This window comes from Nelumbo lutea, chromosome 2 (assembly GCF_056320005.1).
Source record: "Nelumbo lutea isolate HS-2025 chromosome 2, American lotus-T2T, whole genome shotgun sequence".
Taxonomy (NCBI): domain Eukaryota; kingdom Viridiplantae; phylum Streptophyta; class Magnoliopsida; order Proteales; family Nelumbonaceae; genus Nelumbo; species Nelumbo lutea.
In genome coordinates, this window is record NC_142685.1 from 46624514 (window position 1) to 46650015 (window position 25502).

Consider the following 25502-nt stretch of genomic DNA (forward strand, 5'->3'; position numbering starts at 1 on the left):
ATTTTAAAAACCTTGGATGGGGAGTGGGTGCCTTGCCTTGAGCTTGGCTTAGTGTGCAGCATGGCCTAGTCCAAGGTCCAGTCCATGGACCTACTCGATCCATGGCACGACACGGGTCCGTGCAGGCTCGAGCCGTGGGCTGTGTCGAACCAACCCCCTAAATTATTCTAGAGGAGGGAGGCATAGCTTGAGACACCCCGTGGGCCAGCACGACATGACTCGCACTTTGTGCGGGCCACATGCGGGTTGTGTCGTGTCGACCCAGCACGACCCAATTTACACCTCTACTTGAACCCGCCCAATATTGGGGAAGGGGCAAGGAAATTTGAGGATTTTCCATCCTTGATGAGGAGTGGGGTGCCTTGCCCTTGAACTCGCCCGACATTGAGGAGTAGTTACCTTGCCCTGAACCTGCATGATAATGGGTACGGGGCGGGGATGGGGTAGAGTGTCTTGACTATGGGGTAGGGAAAGGGATGGGATGCCATGCCCTGAACCCACCCTGTTGTCATTCCTATATAATTGTTAATTATTAATGGAATCAATAAAAAATGATAGCTTTTATAATTATTTTTATTTATTTAAAATTAATAAAAATTTCATTTAAAATAAAAAAGAATAAAATTATTAGAATTACTATAAATTATTAATAAAATTAAATTTATTAAAAAATATTTATTCATATTCAATTAATAATAATTATTTTTTATAAATCAGCATTAAATAAAAAATAAAGATATTAAATATTTCAGATTTTCACGTGCACCACACTGGTCCGTTGTTAAACTATGTACGTTTAGATCTTTGACCTTAGTTTCGTATTAGGTGAATATAAAAGTATAATACCGTCGAGAATATTTTGTGCGAAACCAAGCAAATTTCCCAGAGATCGAGAGAAGAGACCATCATTTCTTAATTATTATTTTGTTGAAAAGGGTCCAAAGGCTCCGCCCCGGTCCATTCGGATCTGCTACCCACACCGCCACACGAACACTATACAGCCGTACATTGAGAACATTCACGTGCAAGTACGAGGAGAGATGTTCCCAATGTGCGGGAAATTGCAATCCCGAAAACGCAACTCAACTCTCAGTTAGGACTTAGGAATAGGATAGGAGACTAGTTTGACGAGGGGTTTGTTTCTTTCTTGGCCACGAAGTCAGGAATTGTTCTGTTCTCTCTTCCGTGCTCATCGCCGTTTCTTATGCATGCCTCTGAGATTTCATTCACGCTGTCTCCGTCTCTCTCTCTCTCTCTCTCTCTCTCTAAATCCATTATTTTCTTTGGTTAATGCTTAGTGTGTTTAGCCTGCAAATCTTGCTTGCTAATGGCGGCTATACTTGAGCTTGAAGACCATCCTAAAAACAATAAAAATCGCAAGAGGATCGAAAGGAGAAGAAAGCTTCTTGTTGGAGACAAAGTTGAGGTATACCGTATCATCGTTTTTCCTTCGTTAAAATGTTGGGCTCTGTGTTTTATGCGATTTCTTTTGCGTTTCCGATGTTGTGGGGTACTCTCTTTTTTGAGTTTCTTTTATTACGTTCCAGTTTTTTTTTTTTTTTCATTTTTTGTGTGTGTGTGTGTGTTGTCTGGAGTTGAAGCAATTGTTCTTCGTTTGACTATAGCTGCATTGTTCATGCATTGTCTTGTTTATCCGGGTTACCTGCTTCTATTCTCTTGCTTCATTTTGGTGAACTAGTTGAGGGTCGCCGTGCTTTGTTGGGATTTTTCTGTCCCGATTTCATGAGTGATTGAGTGGGGAGGAACTTTTGCTTTATTTACTGAATGGTGACAAGCTAGTCTATCACCGTGTTTCGCTTTCACTTTTATTTTCGTTTACTTATAGTGAAGAGGGATTGCAGGTAAGGAGTGTGGAAGATGGGTTCGCTGGGTCGTGGCACAATGGTGAAGTCATTGACTGCGGCCATAATTTCCGTTATATTGAGTACGAGTACATTCATCTTGACGACGGCTCCGCGAAGCTCATTGAATCGGTTACCGTCACACCGGCCATCGAAGGTTCCATTCCCAGGAGTCGGACTCCCCCTAACTATCGTGGCTGTATAAGGTCGGTCCCCCCTCGTCTTCGTTTTGACGAATGGAGCTTCCACTATGGACTATGCGTTGACGCATTTCACGAATGTGCTTGGTGGGAAGGCGTGGTATTTGATCACGACGATGGCTCTCTCAGCAGGCTGATCTTCTTCCCCGACTTGGGTGACGAAATGAGACTAGGTATAGATAAGCTTAGAATTACCCAGGACTGGAATGAGGTGACGGAAGAGTGGAAGCCTCGTGGGTTATGGGTGTTTCTTGAAGTACTTGAAAAATACGAGCGGGATTGGCCCCAATTTGCTTCGCCGAAGCAGATTTGGTACGATGTAAGGACTAAGGAGGAATTTTTGGAGAAAATTTCAGAATGGACTGCTATGACGAACCTGTGGGACTGGGACAATTTGGTGAGGGAGGTTGTAAGTGCCTATATGGATCTAAACGTGGAAAAATTTCTGAACTATATCAACTCTGATTATGTGGAGGATTTGGCTGAGGTGCAGAGTAAAAAGAGGAAAACCATTGAGCCTGGATTTTCATTAACCGGGGGTGTTTCTGGAGGACTGCTTTCTGAACCTGCTGGAGAAATTATTTTGAAGCCTGAAGGATATTTGACTGATTCACGGACTAAAAAAAGGAAAATTAGCCCTTTGGGATTATCTGCAAGTGATGTTGGTTTTGGTTGTCAGTTAGAGGAACCTAGGGTGAATGCGGAGGGAGGTGATATTTCTCAGACAGAGGATAAGGGGTTGGTTATTAATCCACTGAATGGCACCAATTCATGCAGCCATGATGAAGATGTATTCGTGCAACCACAGGATTTATTGGTGTTACCTTCGGATTTGGACCTATTTGCTTGTGCTAGTGGTAGTGCTAATGAAGAAGGGGTCAGAATTCCATTGGGCATTGAAGATGCCACTCATGGAGTCATTCAAAACAAAGCAGGTGGTCACTGGGGCAGAAATGATCCAACTAGCAACGAGCACATTGGAAATCCTACAACTCCTAATGCAAATGCAATGTCCCTTGTGGGTTTTATTACAAGTGGCAAAGAGGAAACTGAAAATACCTTCAGCAGAGAAAGTGAGGCTCAAGGAGGAGGATCTGTTCAAGATGATCATAAAAGCAGAAAGGATTCAAGTTGTAGTGAGCCAAATAACAAACCTGCACATTTGCAACTGGCTGCCAACAGTATATGGCTACCTGTTGTCCCTGACCTGATTCCTGGAGCTGGTTACTTCCCTGATGCAATTGCTAAATATTCACGTAATCCAAAGAATAGGAGCAAACAAACTGGTACCAACCGAGAAGCTAAGATGCACCTCTTATATTTAGGATGGAAGGTTGAATATAAAAAATATAAGAGAATGTACAGATTTCGCTTTACCTCACCTGAAGGGAAGCCCTATCTTTCTCTTATTCAGGTCTGCCAAGCCTTGATGGAGTCTACACAAGATGTTCAGATTCAGAACCCCCATAATGACCAACAAATTTTGGCTTGTAAACCTGCAGAGCTATTGGATTCTAGTTCCAAACCAGTCTCTTTGCCATGCGAAGGTAATGCCTCCCCTTTATGTGCAGAAACTTTGATGTTAAACAGGGAGGAAGTGGGAACTGAACAGTTAATCAAGGAGGACGTGGGAACTGAAGAACCTTGCAAGGATATGGTACATATTGAACCGAAACATTGCCCTCGAGCAGTTATAGTTTGGTATCTGATTGGATTGAAGGAGCAAACAAAAGAATATAACAAAATTGGAGCAATTAAAAGTTCAGAATTGAGATCAAAATCAAGGGGACATCTCTCATCCCTTGGGTGGAAATTCTGGTATGTCAATAAGAATGGGCACCGTGAGATGCGCTATTGTTCTCCAAAAGGGAAAGTTTATAATTCTCTTCGAACAGCTTGTGCAGGATGTATTACTGGAGGAGGGTGTCCTGAAAGTAGTACCATAATTGAGCAGTTAAAGAAGAGAGTGACTGCAAGGAAGGTTTCCAAGCACCAATTAGTTGTTGCAGAATTTGCATCAGAAATTATATGTCAGAAATATGAGGAAAGTATGCCGCTGCCAGACTATCAGTCTGAAAAAGATTCTACAGAGTCTTGTGGTTCATCACAACTAACTAAGCAAGCAGAGAACTTAGACTCTACCAACCCAACTTCTGTGCTGCGAAGCCTGCGATCAAGCAAAAGAGCAAGGCGAGTTATGAGATCAAGTCCTATGCATCACACACCTAGAACCATTCTATCCTGGCTGATAGATAACAACATGGTCTTGCCAAGGGCAAAAGTGCATTACATTGGGAGAAAGAATTGTCTTCCAATGGCAGAAGGGCGTATTACATGTAATGGAATCAAGTGCAGTTGTTGCCAGAAGGTGTTTACTCTCAGTGGCTTTGGGGTTCATGCAGGTGGCTCTTATCACCGACCTGCTGCCAATATTTTTCTGGAAGATGGAAGGTCTCTATTACAATGCCAAGAGCAAATTAATAAGCCGAAGATGTTAAAACCAGAACTACATAGGAGAATCAAGAGTAATCGACACAGCTATGAGAATGATTACATATGCTCAGTCTGCCACTATGGGGGCACACTATTATTATGTGATCAATGCCCATCATCATTCCATTTGAGCTGCCTCGGTTTAAAGGTGCCTTTTGTCTTATTCCTATAGTCATATATAGGTTCTAATGATTTGAACTTTTTATGAGAAATTTGATTACATCAGTGAATCTCATTGAAAAATCTTTTTGCTTTGGGTAGGATCTTCCTGATGGAAAATGGTTTTGTCCTTCCTGCCGATGTGGGATATGTGGCAAGAGTGAATTCAATGGAAAAACTGAGCAATTTACAGATGCATCTGTTCTTTATTGTGATCAATGTGAACGTGAATGTGAGTTCAACTCTTACCTCATGTATATGTGTGGTCTGTTTGTCTGCTTGTCTTCATGATCATCCTTGCCTGTCTTTGTGTGTGTATGCTTGTGTAGACTTACGTTTGTATGTACATGTTTCGGCCTATGCATGCATAATTGGAATTACAACGTTCAAGGTATACTTATATATTTAGTTTGATGTAGATCATGTTGGATGTTTGAAGAGAAGAGGACATACAAAAGTGGAAAGTTGTCCAAAAGGGAATTGGTTTTGCAGTAAAAATTGTGAAAAGGTACTTGAAATTTGTCTATATTTATTTTCTTCCAAGGTTGTTAAGAAAGTGGAACTTCAGTCTTAATCTAATTTATTGTTTGCTCCTTACCTTTGATCTTTGTAGTCCTTGCTTAATTTTGTGCATTTGGTGTCTGTTTTCTTCATAAGCATATTATGCCATATATTCAAAAGATTTGTATTCATGTAATGATGAAGAAAAAAATGGATCTAATAAAATATACAATCAAATTGACCCAAACAATAACTGATGGGAAGCAAAAATTAGAATAATGACATCTTGGAAGAAAATCCATAATTTCTTGAGGTTCTTAGGTTTACTATCCAGCAATGTAACAATTAAAGTTGCATGGGTCATTGTGTTGAAAAGATTTGTCAGTATTATCAATCATTTACGAAGGAAATGTAGCAATAAAAAAAAGCAAAAAAAAAACTGGAACAATCCTATGTAACCATGCAGCTTACCAATCAAATTACCCTACATATTTTTAGTTTATTACAAGCTTTTCTGGCCCCCTGAAAGTTTTTTTTTTTTCCCTTGGCTCCACCTCTGGTTGGGACCACTGACCACTTAAACTAATTTCTGTTTGCAGCAATGAGCATACTGATTTTTTTTTTTTTTAATTTTAAAATAACTGAAGTCACATATGTATATTTTAAAAATGATAAGAATGATAATGTGTATGTGCTTGGTAAATCTTTCCTTCTATTGTTAAAACTATATATATATACATTAGGTTTTGGGAGGATGGTTGGCTGGGGATTGAGAAGCCTTGTGATCTCTGTCCAAGAATGTATAGATTGAGTTGTAGAAACATTTCAATTGCCCAATGCTATGAAGTTTCTCATGATGGAGCGGTGTGGTGCCCAAAGTTCAGAAGGCCTCTTTTTGACTAGGAAATGGAGGAACGTATTAATATTCTTTCTAAGATCCAGAGAGCAGAATTGAATTTGGAAAGAGTTGATTCTAGATGGAGGAAAGAATGTAGTAAGTGAGTGTTCACAGTGAAGTCTTTTTACAATGCCCTGGCAAGAAATCAAGTAGAAAGGGATTTTGTAAAAGGTGTTTGGGGTAATCCTGTCTCACCTAGGGTAGAGGCCTTTGCTTGGCTAGTGTCACTAGACAATATTCTTACACAAGATCACATCAAGAGTAGATGTTATCATTTGGCAGGAAGATGCTATCTTTGTCTAAATGTGTTTCACCTTTGTTTTGGTTGCTGCTATGCAAGGATTATTTGGGGGTTCTGTTTTTCAATCCTCAAAATGGACATGTGGATCCCAAGATCTTCAAGTGAAATTGTTGTATGCTGGTCAGCCTTGAATGGACATAGGGAAGCAAGGATTATCTGGAGCTATGTTTCTGTTGTACTTTGTTGGGAGCTTTAGAAACAAAGAAATAGAGGCATCTTTGAAGACACACAAATCTCATGATCATCTTGCTTCTAGAATATGTAACAGGATTATAGAATGGATCATGATTCTTCCAGATTTTGAGGGGGATAGTAAACAATCTTCGGTTCTAGTTCATGGAATGTAATGAATATTGATATTGGGAGGGGGATTGAAGTTAATTGTATGATCCTGTTTCGGATTTTGTTGGCCTTTTCTGTTATTTTCACTTTCTTTGGGTGATATATCATCACCTGTAGCTTTTACATTGTGATCCTTTTTGTTATTGAATATTTTTTTTCTTTTTCTACTGATAAAAAAGTAAAAATTTTCTTTTTCTCTATTGCCAAAAAGGACTGTGGAACAAAACAGTGTGACAATGAGCAACAATTATGCAATGGTGTACATGTAGAATGTGGAAAAGCTTAAAGCAACATGTGAGTGCATTATAATTGCCAAAATACATGGTATACAGAAACCTTAGACTTCAAGAACTTTTATTCTCTTCACTTTTTAGTCGGTATTTTTTATTCATTTAGTTAAATAGCATTTCAACTCAAATAGTGACTTCTGCAATAATAGAACTAGATTGACCTCAAACACAGACTGCTCGAGTGTGGTTAGACTCTAAAAGATAGTTCCTAGAACAACTAGTATGCAATTTTAAAAACTGTATATGACTCTTAGAAATAAATTAGGAATTCTACAGAGAAAAAAATAAATATTTGAGAAACTTCAGAGGGTATTAGGAGGGTGTGTAGGCCAAAAAGAAATGGTGGTTTGGGTATTAGGAGGGTCAAAATCTTCAACAAGGCTCCCTTAGGTAAGTGGCTGTGGAGGTTTGGAGAGGGAGTCTCTATGGAGGAGGGTTGTAGTTAATATGGGCTGGTGAGGTTTGGGTGGGAGTCAAGGGAGGTTTCCAGATCTTACAGGGTGTGTGTCTGGAAAGGGATATTGCGGTTCAAATCAAGAGTTCAAAGCTGCAGTCAGGTTCAAGTTGGGTGATAGGTCAAGGATAAGATTTTGGGAGGATGAGTGTTGTGATGTGGGGAAGCTGTGTGATGTGTTCTCGAAGCTGTACAGGCAGACTGAGCATCACATTGCAGTTGATAAGTGTTTCAAAATGAGGGGAGATCAGATTGTTTTGTGCCCCAAATTTGGAGACCATTGCTGGATCAGGAGATAGAAGAATGCAATCATCTGTTGGAAAAGTTACAGAAGGTTGAGGTTTCACCCTCCTTGAGGAATGGACTGTGGTGGAAAGAGTGCAGGAACGGGGTGTTCACTGTGAAATCCTTCTACTTGGTAATGGCGAAGGATCAGCCGGTCTCAGAACTCATATTGGATGGGAGGAGTTTGGGGGAACCTTGTTCCACCTTGAGCGGAAGCATTTGCTTGGTTGGTTGCTTTGGATAGTATTTTAACAGTTGACCACCTAAAAAGTAGGGGTTTCTCTCTAGCAAATGTATGTGTTTTATGCTGTTCGGATGAAGAGATTGTTTTCCACTCATTCTTCCCTTGTAAGAATGCACAAATCATTTGGAAATTTTACTCCTCTCTATTTGGGCAAAGAGTGTTTCAGCCAAGGTCTACAGAAGAAAAATTTTCCTCTTGGCCAAGATTTGGAGGAAGAAGGAAAGCAAGGATAGTTTGGAGCTGCATCCCCTTTGGTGTGTGTTGGTCCTATGGAATGAAAGAAATAGAAGGCTTTTTGAAGACAAAGCTAAAAGTACTGAAACTTTGGTGGCTCTGGTAGGAAAGCTAGTAGCGGATTGGGTTTGGATGCTCCCAGATTTTGATCAAGCCAGGAGATCAAGTTTGGGGGAGAATTTCTGGAGTATGATGGAAATTCAACCTGTGTAATCTGTTTCAGTTTCTGGTTCAGCCTATATATTCTAGACCAGAGTTATTTTTTGCTTGTATTGCTACCTATTGGCTTTGGATTGTATCCAATTTTTCTGTTTAATGAATTTTCTTATTATTCTTCAAAAAAATTGTTACTTCTAAGAGATCATCTGCTAAGAGATCAGGGGTATGTCATGAATAAATTGTTACTTCTAAGAGATCATCTGCTAATTCTTGCTTCTACAGAATCTCTTTTTGCTATAGCTAACAAAATATCCTTGCTTTGGAGAATGAATATGTAAAAAGGGCGTTGGTTGTTTCTATTACTTATGGTGGATTAGATTTTATTTATTTTCTTTTTCTTTTTTGATCAGTAACCAGATCAAAGAAAGTTTATTCATGACATGGGAGAAAACCCCCAAACTTTCAAGTGGTGGGACAGTAAACAGCATGTGGCTGACTGAGCCTGATACTTAAATGTATAGACATGCCAGTTTGAATCAACCTTGTGGCTGCTCCCCCAGGCCTGGTGGTCCGCAATCAGCCTTATCACATGCCATATATTTTCCTTTATCTTTAATATGGTTAACATCAGATAGTGTATGACATAAATAATTATATTGGTTAAAATCTTGTTAGCATCATTTATGAGATACTATGACTTGTACAGTTATAGGTAATGAACTCTTGGAGAGATGACTAATATAATGAATAATTTCATTTCCAACTATTAGCTCACTCATCATGTAATTTCTGATATTGCAGTCTCTTTGCTGCAGATATTTATGGGCCTTAGAAAACTTATTGGAAAACCACTTTCTGTGGGTATGAGTAACTTTTCTTGGACTCTTTTGAAATCCATTAAAGATGATAGTTGCCTTGATTCATCTGGTAATGAGGACACGACAGAGCATCATAGCAAGCTCAATGTTGCACTTAGTGTAATGCATGAATGTTTTGAGCCTATTAAAGAACCTCGAACCAAGAGTGATCTTGTTGAAGATGTTATATTCAGTAAATGGTAAGCTACCTCTTTAACACACTAAAATATTTTTAGTTCTGATATCGGTGATCTTCATGACCCTCATTTATCCAGAGCAACTTTACATTATTTATCTTTTGTTTTTAGTATAAACTATATAATAATATGCAACTTACATATGATACTCACATTTTCACTTCCTTATCTTCAATTATTTTAACTATGGGTGACAACTTTCAAAATAGCCTGATAAACAAAAGGTAGTAACTGTGGTATGAGGCAATTATGTATGCTCTTGTTTCTCAAAGACAGGTTTAATGGTAGTAGAACTAGCAGAAACAGAGGGAAATATTGGCATAGAACAACTATATTTAGAGTGTTAAACTTTCTATAATAAATAGTAGGGGTGAGGGGTATTAAAAGTAATTTAAGATTTTCTAACTGATTGTCATCTTAAATTTTGCATTTAATGGTACTTTAACAAAAGAAATTAAATTTGGCATTCAAATTTCACTCTCTAAGTCAACATGGCATTAAATTCTAATGTGTATTTCTCCCATCTTTAGACCTGGCAATTGGGTTGGGTTGGTTTAAGACACATTGGGTTGGTTTCAGGTCAGGTTGAATTTCAGGTTGGCTCAGCAAATGCTAAACCCTAACCCTAAATGTTTGGGTTAGGGTTGACCCACGGGTCAATTCGGGTCATCCCAAAAAATAATTGCAATTTTAAAAAATAAAGAAAAATACATGAAAATTTCCAAAATTAAAGGAATTAACCTTAAATTTCCAGAAATAAAGTAAAAAACTTGAACATTTAACAATTAAAGGAGTAAACAATAAAGGTAAGTTAAAGAGTGGAAACTTCTAACAATACATAAATGGTCCCAATTAGAACTAACAATTGGGTCAACGGGTTGATCCATGACCCAACCCAACCTGGTTTTTTCCGGGTCAGGTCAGGTCAGGTCATTCTCAAATTCAGGTAGCTAAATATGAGACCCTAACCCTGTTTTTTCAGGTTGGGTTGGGCCAACTTTTTCTAGTTATATCCATCCTATATCTCTTCAAATTTAATACCATGCTTTAGCATTGCCATTTGTTAACAAAAAATGTATTAAACAGTTAATTACATAAGGAAATGTTTTATGAGACAGTTCATGTGCCTCAGATAAGCCTTAATCCCAACTATTTGGGGTTGGTCTAACATACATCCATCCATGGCACTTATATTCCCCCTATCACTTTTTATACTTTTGAGTTTGTTATCATTCTTTCTATCAAAAAATTCTGTCACTTGAAGAAGTTGTTGGTCATGGGTGAAGGAACACCTTCACTTTGTAAATGTTTCCATCTAGAATGTTGATTCTCCACATGCAAAGTACATGCTCCCACCCTTTATATGCAACATGTAGCATACACTTAGAGTCTATATGCTTCCTTTATTACACACTTAGATTTTCATATTAGTATATTGTATATGCAAGTTATTATGGAGTTGCTCATATTAACATTACATATTATCCATTTCACGATACTGAACAGAATGGAATTGCAGAACAGGATTCAATGTAGCTGGCCGGCCTGGCCCCATATAATTGGGACATGGCTTAGGGGCTGCTTGATAATGGCTGAAGTTGCTGAATTAAAAGAAATATTACATAGCCTTTTACTGGATAAGATAATCAAATAATAAAATATTTAGAGGTACATTAATCAACCCAACTTGGCTCACAACCTCCTTAATAAATTATTCACTAAAAACAAAGCAATAAGTCATTCAGTTCCATCACTTCAACTGTTATCAAACAGCCCCTTAGATGCTGCTGCTGATGCATGTATTTATGTATGTATGCATGTAAAAATGTAGAGTAAATCTTGATTTGGAGAGACTGTACCCAAATTCTGGGGCCTCTATAACTTGAGACTTATCCCATGTTTTTAGGATTGTAACCCACCGTCTTATAGGTCCCACCTAGTAGATTGGCCAAGGTAAGAGTCAGCATGGACAGAAGATTAATATCATCTTATTGTATTTACTTGGATATTGTAAAATAGTTATCCTAAAGTAAAGAAAATCTCTAAAATAATGCCCAAATCAAATGGTTAAGAATCACCGGACTGTGTTAATTTTTTGATGCAATGGAAGTTTTTCTATAGGACCCATTGAATGCTGAGACTTGGTCCTTGAAACATGAGATAGATGGCAATAGTTGCCTAGGTGACTAGGTAACTTTAGCTGGGTGCCTTGTTCGAATGCCTTGCTTATAGCAACAAGGCCCCAGGCAACATAATGACAAGGTGGGCACTGAGCTCCTTATTATAATATCATTCATATGGCTACATCTTACTAATATGTGTTTGAATACATTTTGTGACATTACTACATATAATATGATAATTTGTTTTAAAGCTTTACCATTTAAATTTAAAAGATCGAAGTGTTTTGGAAAGGGAAAAAGAAAGAAGAGAAATATAAAGAGTCTTTTTTTTTGTTATCTCTATTCCCTCTCTTACACTAAATGAAACAGCGGCTCCACCTTTGTTATTTCCTCTTTTACTTACTCTCCATCTTAAATTTTATTATATAAAATTGTAGCCTTCTTTGGTAGCTAATTTTCTGAGGGTGGGCCTTGGTGCAATGGTTGGGTTGTTCCATTGCGACCTGGATGATCAGGGTTCAAATCTGGAAACAGCCTCTTTGTGTCCACAGGGGTCAGGCTGTGTACATCTGTCCCTCTCCAGACCTCGCATTGGAGGGAGCCCTGTGCATTGGGCATCATTATATTAATAAGAAAAAAGAAAGTGAAGTATAGCATTATATTATGAAAAATTTCTATTAAATACTTTTTTTGAAGAAGGTAAAGTATTGCATTGTATTAATAAGAAAAAAGGAATTACATTGGTCCATATACAATGAGAGCCTATACATTGGGAATATACAAAAACGGTAGAAGAATTATCTAAAAAAAGGTCCATCTTCCAAAAAAGAGCTAAGATGGACATCCTGAAAAGCCCTTTGTACACCTAACCAAGAACATAAAATGCTCCTTTAAGTTTTCTCTTTATTTATTCCAATTCAGTGTATTTGCTGTCACAAATAAGATGATTCTTTTCCCTCCAGATAGACCATAAGTATTCCATAACATCTTACCCCTATTGCTCATACCCTCCAGTCTCCGTCCTTGCAACAGCTGTATTACTGATTCAGGAAGGTAGAAGTAAATTCCAATTTCCAAAGCAAGAGAATGCCATAAACCACAGCTGGTAAGAGAATTTGCAGTGGATGAAAAGGTGATTTGAAGATTCCAGGACTTCATTACAAAGAGAACATAGATCATTAATCAAATGCAACCCTCTTCTTATCAACTGATCTGTAGTCAAGCATATTCCAAGTGATACAGTCCAGACTAGGAAACCTATTTTCAAGGGGAAGGGGGTGTGGGTGCACCATATTCTAGCTCAAGGGAAAGCATTTTCCTGCTGAAGAGACAGTCTGTTATAGAAGGAATGAACTGAAAATTGCTGTCTTAAATATACATATCAGTATTATCTTTCAAAGTATTGAATCAATATATTTGAAATACTATGTCCTAGACATGATTATTTTCCATTTTTTGAGAGGGAATTTAAAGCTTTTGATAAAGAGAATATCTAATTTTTTCAATTAACATGCATGTTGAATGGTAATATAAAACCAGGGAACTAGGCAAAACTTAGCTTTTTATTTTATGAAATTCTTATGGCTTAGGCGGGCACCTAGTCAACTAGGCCCTAGGTCCAGGCACAGCTCCTTGTACTAGATCCAAGTGTCTCTCATTTATGTATACATTTTAATTTAAATCTTATAGTTTCAAATTATTATTATTGTTTTTGTTATGGTACTCATGTGGAAAGGTGTCTGTCTTGTTTTAATTAAGTTTTGGACTTCTTAATTATGGTCCCTTAATATGTTATATTTCAAACTTATTTTTCAAAGTTCTTTTGTCATTAATCCTTTCTTTGCATCAAGACCTAAAGCATCATTGCCTTTATAATAAATGCTTTCTTATTATCTTTGTTCTGTTTATATCCTTTTTCCACTAATTTCTCCTTTTCTCTTTGACACTTGAGCATTGTTGCCTCTTTCTAAAATGCTGATGCATGTTGTAGCTCTGAACTGAACCGACTGAACTTTCAAGGATTCTACACAGTGCTTTTGGAGAGGGAAGATGAAATAATATCTGTGGCTACTGTCAGGTATGCAACATTGTCACATCATGCATTTCTTTTCTTTTTCTCTCTTTCTCTTAGGTTATGATAATCTGAAATTTGATTGTCCCTCTGTATAGGGTCTTTGGTGAAAAAGTTGCAGAAGTACCCCTTATTGGTACTCGAGTCCAATTTCGCCGAATGGGGATGTGCCGCCTTTTGATGAATGAGCTCGAGAAGGTTATTTTCATGAACAACTAACTACATAAATATCTAAGTGTACCAAGGGCTGCAAGTTGGGTTACCCAACTCGAAGAATTTCAAATACATCAGGCTCAGGTTAGGATTTGGGTCCATTGAAGATTTAACAAATTCCTAACCCAACTTGCACCCCTAACTGTACTTACCAGAAAGAAAATAAGCTTACATTCAGTACTTTTTAATGTCACAGTTCACTATTCCTCCTTTAATTTATTTATTATGAACAAGTTGAGTATTTTGTGGCATTTAACTATCAAAGGCACATGGATCAAATGGTGATCCAGATTGGATAAAGATCTGAGTATAGGTAAAAAATGAATCAATTCTAATTTAGATCTTTTTTTTTTTTTTGCTTTGGGATCTTAAATGTTTAGGTTGAATGGATTTGTCTCACATAATATGGAAATTATGGAATTTGTACATAATGATCCAAATCCAACTTAATTACAGCCTTGTCTGTAGTATTGTTGTTAAGACTGTCTTGGTTGTTTTGAAAATGTGCAGATTGTTGAAATGTCTTGAAACAAAGGATAATAATAGTAGAAGATCAAGACTGTAATCAGTCTTGAATCCTAATAGGTTTTAGGTTTGCAAAACAAAAGAAAAAGAGGGAGAAAGGAGAGAGAATAGAAGAGAAATAAGAGAACACAAGTTGTTGAAAGGAGGGACAAATACTTTCTGATCTGCCGCCGCCACTCTCTTAATATTTATAGGTTATGTTTAGTACATAATGGAAATGACACATCTGCCCTTGGTACTTACATAATAAATAAAGTAAATAAAAGCTGAAATAAATAACAACTGAATTAACAAACTGACTCAAACTGACACTACTATAAATGAAAAAAATAACTACATTGCTGTCCTACGAACACAGTGGGGACCACTGCAGTGGGGCCCACATCAGTGTTCTCTACACTCCCCCTCAAGTTGGGAGTAGATATCTATCATGCCCAACTTGGATAGGTCTGTTTCTAACTTCTTCCTTGGTACAGCCTTGGTGAGGATATCCGCGAGCTGCATATTAGATGTGATGTACGGAAGACACACTTCTTGTGATGTGACCCTTTTTCGCACAAAATGTTGATCAACTTCGATATGTTTAGTTCTGTCATGCTGCACTGGGTTGTGGGCTATATTAATAGCTGCCTGATTATCACAATACAGCATTAAGGGCTTTTCATAGTCAATACCCAACTCTTCAAGAAGTGACCTCAGCCATAAGATTTCAGCCACTCCATTAGCCATTGACTTGTATTCCGCTTCAGCACTGGAGCGGGAAACAACACTCTGCTTCTTACTCCTCCAAGAGACAAGGTTACCTCCCACCAGGGCACAATATCCAAAGGTAGACCTTCTGTCATCAACACTTCCAGCCCAATCGGCATCTGTATAGACTTCCACCCTCATGTGATTATTGTTCTTGAGCAATATACCTCTACCCGGGCATCTCTTCAAGTATGCTAATATTCTCTCTGCCGCAAGAAGATGAGAAGTTCTAGGGGAGTGCATGTACTGGCTAACAACACTAACTGCATAGCTGATATCTGGCCGAGTGAGGCAGAGATATAGAAGTTTTCCAACCAACCGTTGGAACATAACTTTGTCTTCAAGAGGCTCCCCACCCTCTGCACTAATCTTGTGATTTTGTTCGATGGGTGTATCAGCCGGCTTAACACCCAACTTTCCAGTTTCCGCCAACAGATTTAGAACATATTTTCTATGAGAGATAAAAATCCCCTGCTTGGATCTAGCAACCTCAATACCCAAAAAGTATCGTAGTGTACCAAGATCTTTCACCTCAAACTCTTGATGAAGGAGCTGTTTGAGGGACTCAATCTCATGACTGTCATTTCCTGTCACCACAATATCATCAACATATACTGCTAGTAGTGTCAGAGAGGACTCCACCTATGAATAGTGTATGATCTGACTGGGCCTGTACATAACCAAACCTTCCAAGGGCTAATCTGAACCTATCAAACCAGGCTCTAGGTGACTGCTTCAAACCATACAATGTCTTGTTCAGTCGGCAAACCTTCTTACTTGTCTCTGTATCATAGAATCCAGGAGGCAACTGCATGTAAACCTCTTCTTGTAAGTCTCCATTCAGAAAGGCATTTTTAACATTCATCTGAAACAGGGGCCAAGAATGATTTGATGCAAGGGATAACAAAACTCGGATGGTGGTCAACTTGGCTACTGGGGCAAGGGTCTCCAAGTAGTCTATACCATAAGTCTGAGTGAACCCCTTTGCAACCAGCCGGGCTTTGTACCTTTCAATAGAGTCATCAACATTATGCTTCACAGTGAACACCCATCTGCATCCCACCAGTTTCTTTCCTTTTGGTGGGTCAACCAGTGCCCAAGTATTATTCTTCAACAGGGCATCCATTTCGACTTGCATTGCATCATTCCATTCTGGAACTGATAAGGCTTCTTGCATTGTTATTGGAATAGAGACATCGGTAATGGAAGTGAGATAGGACCGGTAAGATGGTGATAGACGATCATAGGATAAGAACTGTGAGATACTGTGAGCTGTAGAAGTGGTGCAATGTCGTTTCCCTTTGCGAATGGCAATAGGGAGATCAAGGTCATCCACAGGAGGGGAAGTGGCAACAGTGAGAAGTATCTCAGTAGGCTCTGGATCTGGAGTCGTAGAAGGAACTGGAGCTAGCCGGAACTGCCGAAGACTAGGATCAACTTGCCTGCATCGCCTGTGATAGACTCTCAACTCCGGCTCCCTCTGACCACCCTCACCACTACAACCTTCATTATCCAGTGGAATAGGTAAAGGAACAGCCCCACTTCCACTCTCACTACTCTCCCCCTGAGGAAAGAAACTCAAAACAGCCCCACTCTCACTGCTCTCCCCCTGAGAAGAAACCCTAGGATAATAGGGTGTCTCCTCAAAGAAGGTGACATCCATGGAGACAAACCATTTCCCTAAAACTGGATCATAGTAGCAATAACCCTTTTGAGTTTGTGCATAACCAAGGAAAATGCATTTGGAGGCCTTAGGCTCAAACTTGGAATGATGAGGCCCGAGAAGGAACTCGATTAATGAGATAAATTGCCGTGAGGATAGCATCACCCCAGAAGCGAATAGGTACATTGGAGGTAAACATAATGCTTCTAGCCACCTCCAAGATATGCCTATTCTTCCTTTCGGCAACGCCATTCTGCTGTGGTGTATAAGGGCAAGTGCTCTGGTGAATAACTCCATGGCTAAGAAGGTAGGAGGTCAATGGCTGAGCAAAGTATTCCTTTGCATTATCAGATCTAAGGACTTTGATTTTGGTCGCAAACTGAGTGAGAACCACCCGATGGAAGTTTTGGGTCAGAGCAGGAACATCATCCCGAGAACGCATAAGATAGACCCAAGAAAACCGGGTATGGTCATCAACAAACAGTAGAAAATATCTGTACCCACCCATAGAAGAGATATGATATGGCCCCCAAACATCAGTATGCACAATATCAAAAGAGGAATTACTTCTTTTATTACTTAAAGAATAAGAGGTTCTACAATGTTTGGCAAACTCACAACTCTCACACCTCAACTTTGATAACTCAACAGACTCAAATAAAGTAGGAAACAAACTCTTCAAAGACTTAAAAGACAAATGACCTAATCGGTTATGCCAAAGCATAACCGAACTCACAGACTGGGAATCAAAAGTCTTCTTATCCACTGACTCCTCCCGATGAGAACTCTCTCCAAGCAGATAGACCCCGTTCGTCTCACGGCCAGTCCCAATCACCTTCCTCGTCTCCAAATCCTGAAAAACACATCGGTCAGGGAAAAAGGTTACTGAACAGTTCATGTGTTTGGTAATACTACTAACTGAAAGCAGGTTAGTATCAAGCTTAGGAACATGCAAGACAGAAGATAAAGAGATAGTATCCGATAGCTTGATGTCCCCCTTGCCCGAAATGGGAACAAGAGAGCCATCAGCAGTGGATACTCTATCTCGGCCAGAGGACAAGTGATAAGAAGTGAACAAAGATGGCAAGTTAGTCATATGGTCAGATGCACCTGAATCTATTACCCAGCAGTGATCAGTATTACCTGGAGCTAAAGCATGGTAAGCTGAGGCTCGAGTCCAGGAGCTGATGGTGACTGAGATGGCTGAGCTGAACTCCCAACTTCCTTTTCCAACTGTATGAGGGCAGCCCGAACAGTAGCTAAAGTCTCTAGGGATGTGCCTGATGAGGATGTTGAATCAGTGTTCACTGCCATATGAGCATTACCCTTCTTAGTTTTGCTGGGACCAAGTGAGGATGTAGCTTCCAACAAGTATCTTTTGTGTGCTTGGGTTTCTTGCAATGTTCACATACCAGATCCTGTTTATCTTCCTTCTTCTGGTCCCTTTCTGAGTCACCCCCTGGCTTGGGTTTAATAGCTGTCAAGGCTGGAAAAGAGGGCTGAGGCTACATCATGACTTTCCTCCTGGTCTCTTCACTATGCACCAAGGAGTATGCTTGAGAGAGGGTCACACTATCTCTTGTCAATATCTGTTGTCGCACAATGTCATATTCTGAATTCAAACCAGCCAGAAACTCAAATACCCTATTCGTCTCGACTTGCTTTCTGTGATTCTGTGCATCTTTGGGACTCTCCCACTCAAGGGTCTCTAGATGGTCAATCTCATGCCACAAGGATTTCAAGGTAGAGAAGTAGACAGAAACTGGCTTCTCTCCTTGTTTAAGGCTGTTCACCTCACACTTCGGTTCATAGGCTCTGGCAACATTAAGGGGTTGGGAATAGGTTTCTTTCACAACATCCCATATCTCTTTGGCCGTCTTTGCCCACAAATAATTTCGGCTGATATGTGGCTGCATAGAATTACACAACCATGCCATAACCAAATAGTTCTCTTGAACCCACTTGGTGTATGTTGGGTCCTCCTTGGAAGGTTCTTTCACATCTCCCAAGAGGTAACCTAGTTTTCCCCTTCCTCCAATAGCCATCATGGCTGATTGCGCCCACTCCAAATAATTTGACCCATCAAATCTCATAGTCGTAATTTGAAACCCGGTTTCAGATACACTACCATAACTGTGGTTTCCAAAACTACTTTCTCCCTAACCCTTAAACTCCATCTTTGATCAAGATTCAGTGGCTACAAACGGTTAGAGCAACTATACCAGAAAACAGAGCCAAACGAGCAAGTCTGAAATCTGATCCGAAACCAACACAAATCTGATCTGATCTGAAATCTGATCTGATCCGATCTGAAACCAACCCAAATCTGATCTGAAATCAATCGCCTATCACAGTATATGCAAGAAATCAATTCAAATCTGATTTGAAATCAATTCAAATCTGATTTGAAATCAATCGGCATGCACAGTACCAGGCATCCTATCAATCTGAGATGCTATTTTCTGAAATCACTACTGTAGGGCCCACTGCTGAGAGCAAAATTAGGGTTTCAACTGTAGGTCTGTAGTAAGTGCTCAGCTGCACTCTCCAAGCAGTCCGCACAAGTGGGACTTGTCGTAGGGCAATATGAAACCCTAAAAACTAATCACCTTTGAAGAGGGGAGATCGGCCCAACAGTCAAACCCTAGAGTCAAACTTAAACACAGTTCGGCAAGCCAAACCCTAGAACAAACTTGAACACAGTTCGGCCCCTCTTTCTAGATAGGTCCAACCTATCTCGACTGATTGCAGTCTCTGAAACTCAGTAAAAAAAACTTACTTATGTACTTCGGTTTACTGTCTTCTAGGGTTACCTGAACCCTAACCTTCGCTGCCTCTTCCTGATTACCAACTCTCTGCAAGCCGCGGCAAGTCTTCAACTGCTGCGAACCTCTCCTGGTAATCTCCAAGATTCAGCCACCGAAAAACTTCTTCAAAACTTCCAGCCCTAGCTAGTCCTCATGTGGTCGGCTGAACTAGACACACATGAGAAGCCCTAGATAGGCTCTGATACCAAGTAGAAGATCAAGACTGTAATCAGTCTTGAATGTTAATAGGTTTTAAGTTTGCAAAACAGAAGAAAAAGAGGGAGAAAGGAGAGAGAATAGAAGAGAAATAAGAGAACACAAGTTGTTGAAAGGAGGGACAGATACTTTCTGATCTGCCGCCGCCACTCTCTTAATATTTATAGGCTATGTTTAGTACATAATGGAAAGGACACATCTGCCCTTGGTACTTACATAATAAATAAAGTAAATAAAAGCTGAAATAAATAACAACTGAATTAACAAACTGACTCAAACTGACACTACTATAACTGAAACAAATAACTACACTGCTGTCCTACGAACACAGTGGGGACCACTGCAGTGGGGCCCACATCAGTGTTCTCTACAATAATCTCTGCAGAAACATTGTGGCACAGAAGCAAATGTTGTTGCTGTTTCTTAAATTCATTTGTGATTTGCTCACCCTTTATATTCTATATTTACATTGAATGGCACTGGAATTTGTATGCCTGTTCATATATGTAATGTGCTGCAACTTTAGAAAAAAGAATGCTCAAATTGGGAACAAGTTGAGAAGATAAATTAGTTTGTGTTGATACAATGCTCATAATGTTCTTCCTTCTGTTTTCTGTCAGAAACTTATGGAGTTGGGGGTAGAGAGGCTGTTTTTACCTGCTATTCCTCAAGTGCTCCATACATGGACCACTTCCTTCGGGTTCTCCACAATGACAAATTCTGAAAGACTAAAGTTTCTGGAATACACATTCCTGGATTTCCAGGACACCACAATGTGCCAAAAATTGCTGACATAAACATCAATAAAATCACAATATCAGGAGGTATTCTGGGGTCCTTTCTCTCTTATCTGGAAAGGTTAAAGAAGCCTTTAAATGGATTGTGCGTTTTATTCATAATATGTATTTCTGCCTGTTTTACAGGAAACTAAAACAAGCTTGAGGCCAAGTTTGACCAGAGTGATGAAAATCCTGATTATGAAAGCTGCATTGTTGTCTCCAAACTCCAAAGTTATTCGGGCATACCACATTAACCAAAGTGGAATCATAAACAAAAAACAATTGAGTACGTTTCCCTTCTCATTTCCTCTAACTGTTCTTCACTACAATGTACTTACTGACTCATGGCCCCTATCTGATGCTGTGTAAAGACAACAAATTATCCACACATGGCTCACAAGATTGTTATTTATTTATTTTCTTTTATGGGAGGGTTGTTCTTACAATGTTTATGAGTTTACAACTCAACCATGAAAACAGTTTGGAACAATAATACATGCTTATTTTCATCCATTCAGTTTATTTCTGTGTCAGCACACCTAGGCAGCTACCCTTGTTAGCCAAAATAAGGTACCAAGAAGAAATGTTACTGAGGGAATTGCATGCCTAATATGATTCTAGTTCAAGATAAATAAGTAAAATTATGGGTATATGCACGGATAGATGGATCACATGTACCTTCATCATTACCATCCAAGCCTTACAAACTATAATTTATCAGATATGTCTAGATAATTGAGTGATAATTTATTAATTTGGTTGGACATAAATGTCTACTGAAGGTTGGCATATTCATTATGTTCATGAACATTAACAATGACTTTGCGTGTAAAATAAGGGGGAAAGGAAAACCAATTTTTATCATTTTAATAATTTCAAGGATGTTTCATGCTATTGTTAAGAAAAGACCAATAATAATATTGAAAAAGAAAAAATGTTGTTGTCTTTGTTCCTACAGCTGTAGACAGAAGAGACAAATCCAAGTTCTACATTGCTGGAAATTCAATTTCATTGAGTGATCTAATGGTGCAGTGTGAATGATCCAAGAGTTGGAAAATCATCAGATCCCAGCAGAACTGATCTAAGTCTATTATGAAATATCCAAATTTTATGTTGGGACCATATGCTTCTAGTGCCATCTAAATTATCCTGTCTAGTATAAAACATCTCTGCAAAGTTGGCATGGATCACAACTAGTATGCCAATTAGGGGGAGCTTGTCATTCAATTATGTCTACCAAGGAAACACCAAGCATGCATTTAATACTCTCTCCTGTCAGAAAAAGGAAAGAAATAAAAAATAAAAATAAGAAATTCAATCTTTTCTTTCAAAGTTCAAGTGAAGTTATAAATTTCGAAGATGAAGTAGCACTTATGATGTAGAAAGAAAACACCATTTATCTTAGACAATGTATGGTAGAAAGAAAACACCAATTCTTATGGTAGGAAGAATTGGCATGTGAATTTCCATGACCTTGGTAAATCATCCTGCCTCCATATTTTGGGTTTGTAAGATTTACTGGTCATTTCTTAATGGTGATTAAAACATTGACCTTTGTTGTCATGCCAGTATTACTCCAAGTCCAAGCACTGGCAGCAGTTTCTGTGCAATGGTCAGGACAGCTCTGCCAAATTTTGTGGTATCATTTTCTCTTTGTCAGGCCTGAGCTATTTACTACTTGTCCTAGGATGATCCTCATGTTACTTCTAGAGTGCTGACCTTGTTTCATTTCGGTAGGTGGGGAGATTAACTTGAACACAGGCAATCCCACAGTGATATCAGCTTAGGGTGTGCTGGGCTTGGAAATATTCTGAAAGACAAGAAGACGGACTGCTTCAAGTGCCATAGGAAGAAGATAATTATTGGCTTGTGGGAGCTGAACCTCTTTCGACATCAACAGATGACTAGATGGTTGATCTCCAATGTGACCATTACAAAGTTTAGATGGATTTGACTGCAAGATGCAAAGTCGGGGGAGCTGAACCTCTTTCGACTTCTTGTGAATTTGACTGCAAGATGCAAAAACAGGGGCTTCAATAAAGTGTTTGTTATCAGTCAATCACTAAGGTTCTTCAACCTTGAAGGGAGCCGCCCATCAAACACTAGGGTTTTCAATCTTGACACCTATACACTAGGGTTTTTTGTTAGAGGTGCTCTCAAAGAGTCTTTGGGGGCGGCTTCCATCTGGGTTCTCCTTCCCCTTCCTCCCTCTGGTTTCTCTCCCTCCTCCCTCTCTCTCTGTTTTGAGAGAGCCTTCCTCTCGAGGTTTTCTCGAGGATTTCTCTTGAGTTTCTCAAGGTTTTGTTTCTCTGTTCGTGGTTTGTATCTGTTCGCAGTTCTCGTTCAAGTTCTTTGTTTGCCGGCGAAGGCAGTCTTTTGGTTTCTTTCTCTGTCAGTTCGTGTTTTTCCGGCAGTTGCTATTCATGGTGAATCCTATTTGCGGTTCTCTAGTTGACGCTGTTCATGATGAGTTCCATTCGCCGTTTTCCGGCGACGGCAGTCTTTTGGAATCATCCTCTGTCAGTTTTGTTCGACATCTGTGGTGGATTGGAAATGTGCTTGTTTACTTCTGTTGGTGATTTGACTTTACCGTTTCTCGTTTGCAGAAGATCTTTTGGTTCTCCTTCATCCATCGTTATATTTTGTTCTCTTGAGAAATTGTTTCTGGGTTTTTGATTGGCCTTGTTAGCTTTTTTTGTATCAATTTCTTGATTGAATGAAATATGATGCCTTATGGCGATTTCAAAAAAAAAACCTACGGTTCTTCAACAATGAAAGCATTTTATCAATTATGAAAGCCTTTTTTTTTTCCTGTTTGGTTAAATGTATAAATTCTTTTGTTGTGGGGGATGTGAATATTTATAGACGCTTTGTTTAAGTTCCATATTCCCGTACAATTTGAGGAATTTTTGTAGATAGTGAAGGTTTCAAAATATTGTGTACTTGAAGTTATCAACTTTATCTTCTTTTGCCCAAGAGTTCAGGTTTCAAGCTAATTCTTTTCTTTTATGGTTGTGACTAATGTTTGGTTATCTCTCCAAAACCTTATTTCACGTTTTTCTGTATCAACAATTGGACAACATTTAGCGGATTAAATAGCCATATAATAAAAGAATACATAAAGATTTTCAATTTAGCGGATTAAATATCAACAATTGGACAACATTTAGCCACCACCCCTGACCCAACGAAAAGAATACATAAAGCTTTTCCTGTTGAGTTTGGGTCTAAAGCTATGTATTTTCTATTCAATTTAGCATCTCTCTAATACTTATTAAAAGAAATCCTCTCTCTCTCTCTCTCTCTCTCTCTTTCACTTGTTATATTCATTGTTGACTAAAGGTAATCTTTTCTTTCTCCATAATGTAGAAAGATCCTCTGTAAACTACTTTTCCTATCTTTTATTTTCAACAGAATTCCATTCTTTTAAAATTTTTAACTTTATATTGAATATTCATTTTCCTTTATTAATCCTCCAACAGATTTGGGCATTAAAAGAAAACTCTTTAAGATTTACTTTTTAATTTGTGATCATTGTTCCAATTCCAATTATAAATGATGCATTGCTAATATGCCCATATGGATGGTATAGAATAGTTTGAACTACTATTGGTATTTTAATTCCATGGAATTCAGCCCATGTAAATTTTATTTACCATTTCTATCTTTATAGTTAAAATACTTGAATATAATTCTAATATTTATATATTTTAATTTGCAAGTTCAGCCAATATGTTAAGTGGAATTGCATTGGAAGATCTTCTGCATAATTAGAGAATTTGATTTTTTTAAGTTTTTGTACTATTCAATTGGATATTGTATTTGAACAATTTCTTTTGGATATTTTAATATTTAATTTTTGAATTAATAGATTTCATTTTAAATTGTTTTTTATTTAAGCTGTCTAATATCAATTTGTCAAATGGTTTGCTGTATTAAACATAAAATGCAAAATCAATAAAAAATGCAGGTACCACAAAAATGCTGAAATTAAAATGTGTATACTTTTTTTTTCCTGGAAAAAGTGGTCTATGCTAGCGGTTGTGTCCGACAACTTGACTATGAACACAATAAAAAAATTGTAATTACATATGATCTAGAGTGGCAGTCAAGGACCGCCAGCTTAGCCAATAACAATACCAAAGGCAGCGCGGTCTTCCCTACCAGTTTAATTAGAAACATAAGCGAAAATGGTGGCTACATAGGACTTAGGTCGATGTCTGCTGCCTTGGCCGCTAACAAGATCTAAAGTGGCAGTCCTGGACCAATGTCTTAGCAAGGCTAAGCCGGCGGCTTTAGGGATTTTGAACCGCCTTGGACCAGCCAGTTAAGGCGGTGGTCGTTTCTACCTAAGCTGGCGGTTCTGGTGTTTTTCTTGTAGTGACAAACTCATAGATTAAGAAAAGATATGAATATGTAGTGTAAAAGAGTTGAAATTATATATATTAAAAGAATATATGAGGTCAAGCTTCCACCTAAATTATAAAATTCAAGGAACAAAGTTTTATAAAAATGTATCAAATGGGCCATTGGACAATTAAAAGGTGAAAGACAATTTTAAGTGCAATTAAAATAAAGAAATTTTGTTATAAGATTTGTCAAATAAATGAAAATAGAGAAAATTCGGAAAGATATACAATGCTAAAAATGAAGGTATAAGCTGAATATTTATGGATTAGTAGGAATGCAAGTGGGATTGATCTCAAGTATACTGGTCTAGGCTTCTAGGGTTCATCTCTTCTCGATGGACCAAATGCCTTGTGGCGGGTGCAACTAACAGACCAGATCAAAGATTATTTTGGGTGAAGTTGAGACCAGTATGCGATCTTCCTGGCCCGACAACCCCACTTTTATTATCTGGTGCCGTCACTCGGGCTGC

At 38.5% G+C, this 25502-nt stretch overlaps 1 protein-coding gene across 3 annotated transcripts; it reads left to right on the forward strand.

Moving 5' to 3' along the window:
• Positions 1-1134: 1134 nt before the first annotated feature.
• On the forward strand, positions 1135-23572 carry LOC148870377 (uncharacterized). Of its 3 annotated transcripts, none has more exons than XM_088968460.1 (11): positions 1135-1426; positions 1863-4703; positions 4817-4946; positions 5134-5222; positions 9238-9479; positions 13590-13676; positions 13769-13967; positions 20465-20668; positions 20768-20909; positions 22193-22262; positions 22361-23572. In XM_088968460.1, the coding sequence occupies exons 1-7, from the start codon at positions 1328-1330 to the stop codon at positions 13887-13889; spliced, it is 3609 nt and encodes a 1202-aa protein (XP_088824586.1). In that variant the 5' UTR covers positions 1135-1327; the 3' UTR covers positions 13890-13967; positions 20465-20668; positions 20768-20909; positions 22193-22262; positions 22361-23572. The 3 variants fall into 3 exon arrangements, with proteins under 3 accessions (XP_088824586.1, XP_088824584.1, XP_088824587.1); XM_088968458.1 differs by having other exon boundaries at positions 13769-13868; XM_088968461.1 differs by lacking the exons at positions 13590-13676; positions 13769-13967; positions 20465-20668; ... (1 more) ...; positions 22193-22262; positions 22361-23572 and having other exon boundaries at positions 9224-9431.
• The last annotated feature ends 1930 nt before the right edge of the window (positions 23573-25502 follow it).

Coding starts and splice junctions, on each gene's coding strand:
- LOC148870377 (XM_088968458.1), top strand. CDS start 1,328: ATGGCGGCTATACTTGAGCTTGAAGACCATCCTAAAAACAATAAAAAT. Junction 4,704..4,816: donor TGAGCTGCCTCGGTTTAAAG/GTGCCTTTTGTC, acceptor TGCTTTGGGTAG/GATCTTCCTGATGGAAAATG. Junction 13,677..13,768: donor ATATCTGTGGCTACTGTCAG/GTATGCAACATT, acceptor CCCTCTGTATAG/GGTCTTTGGTGAAAAAGTTG.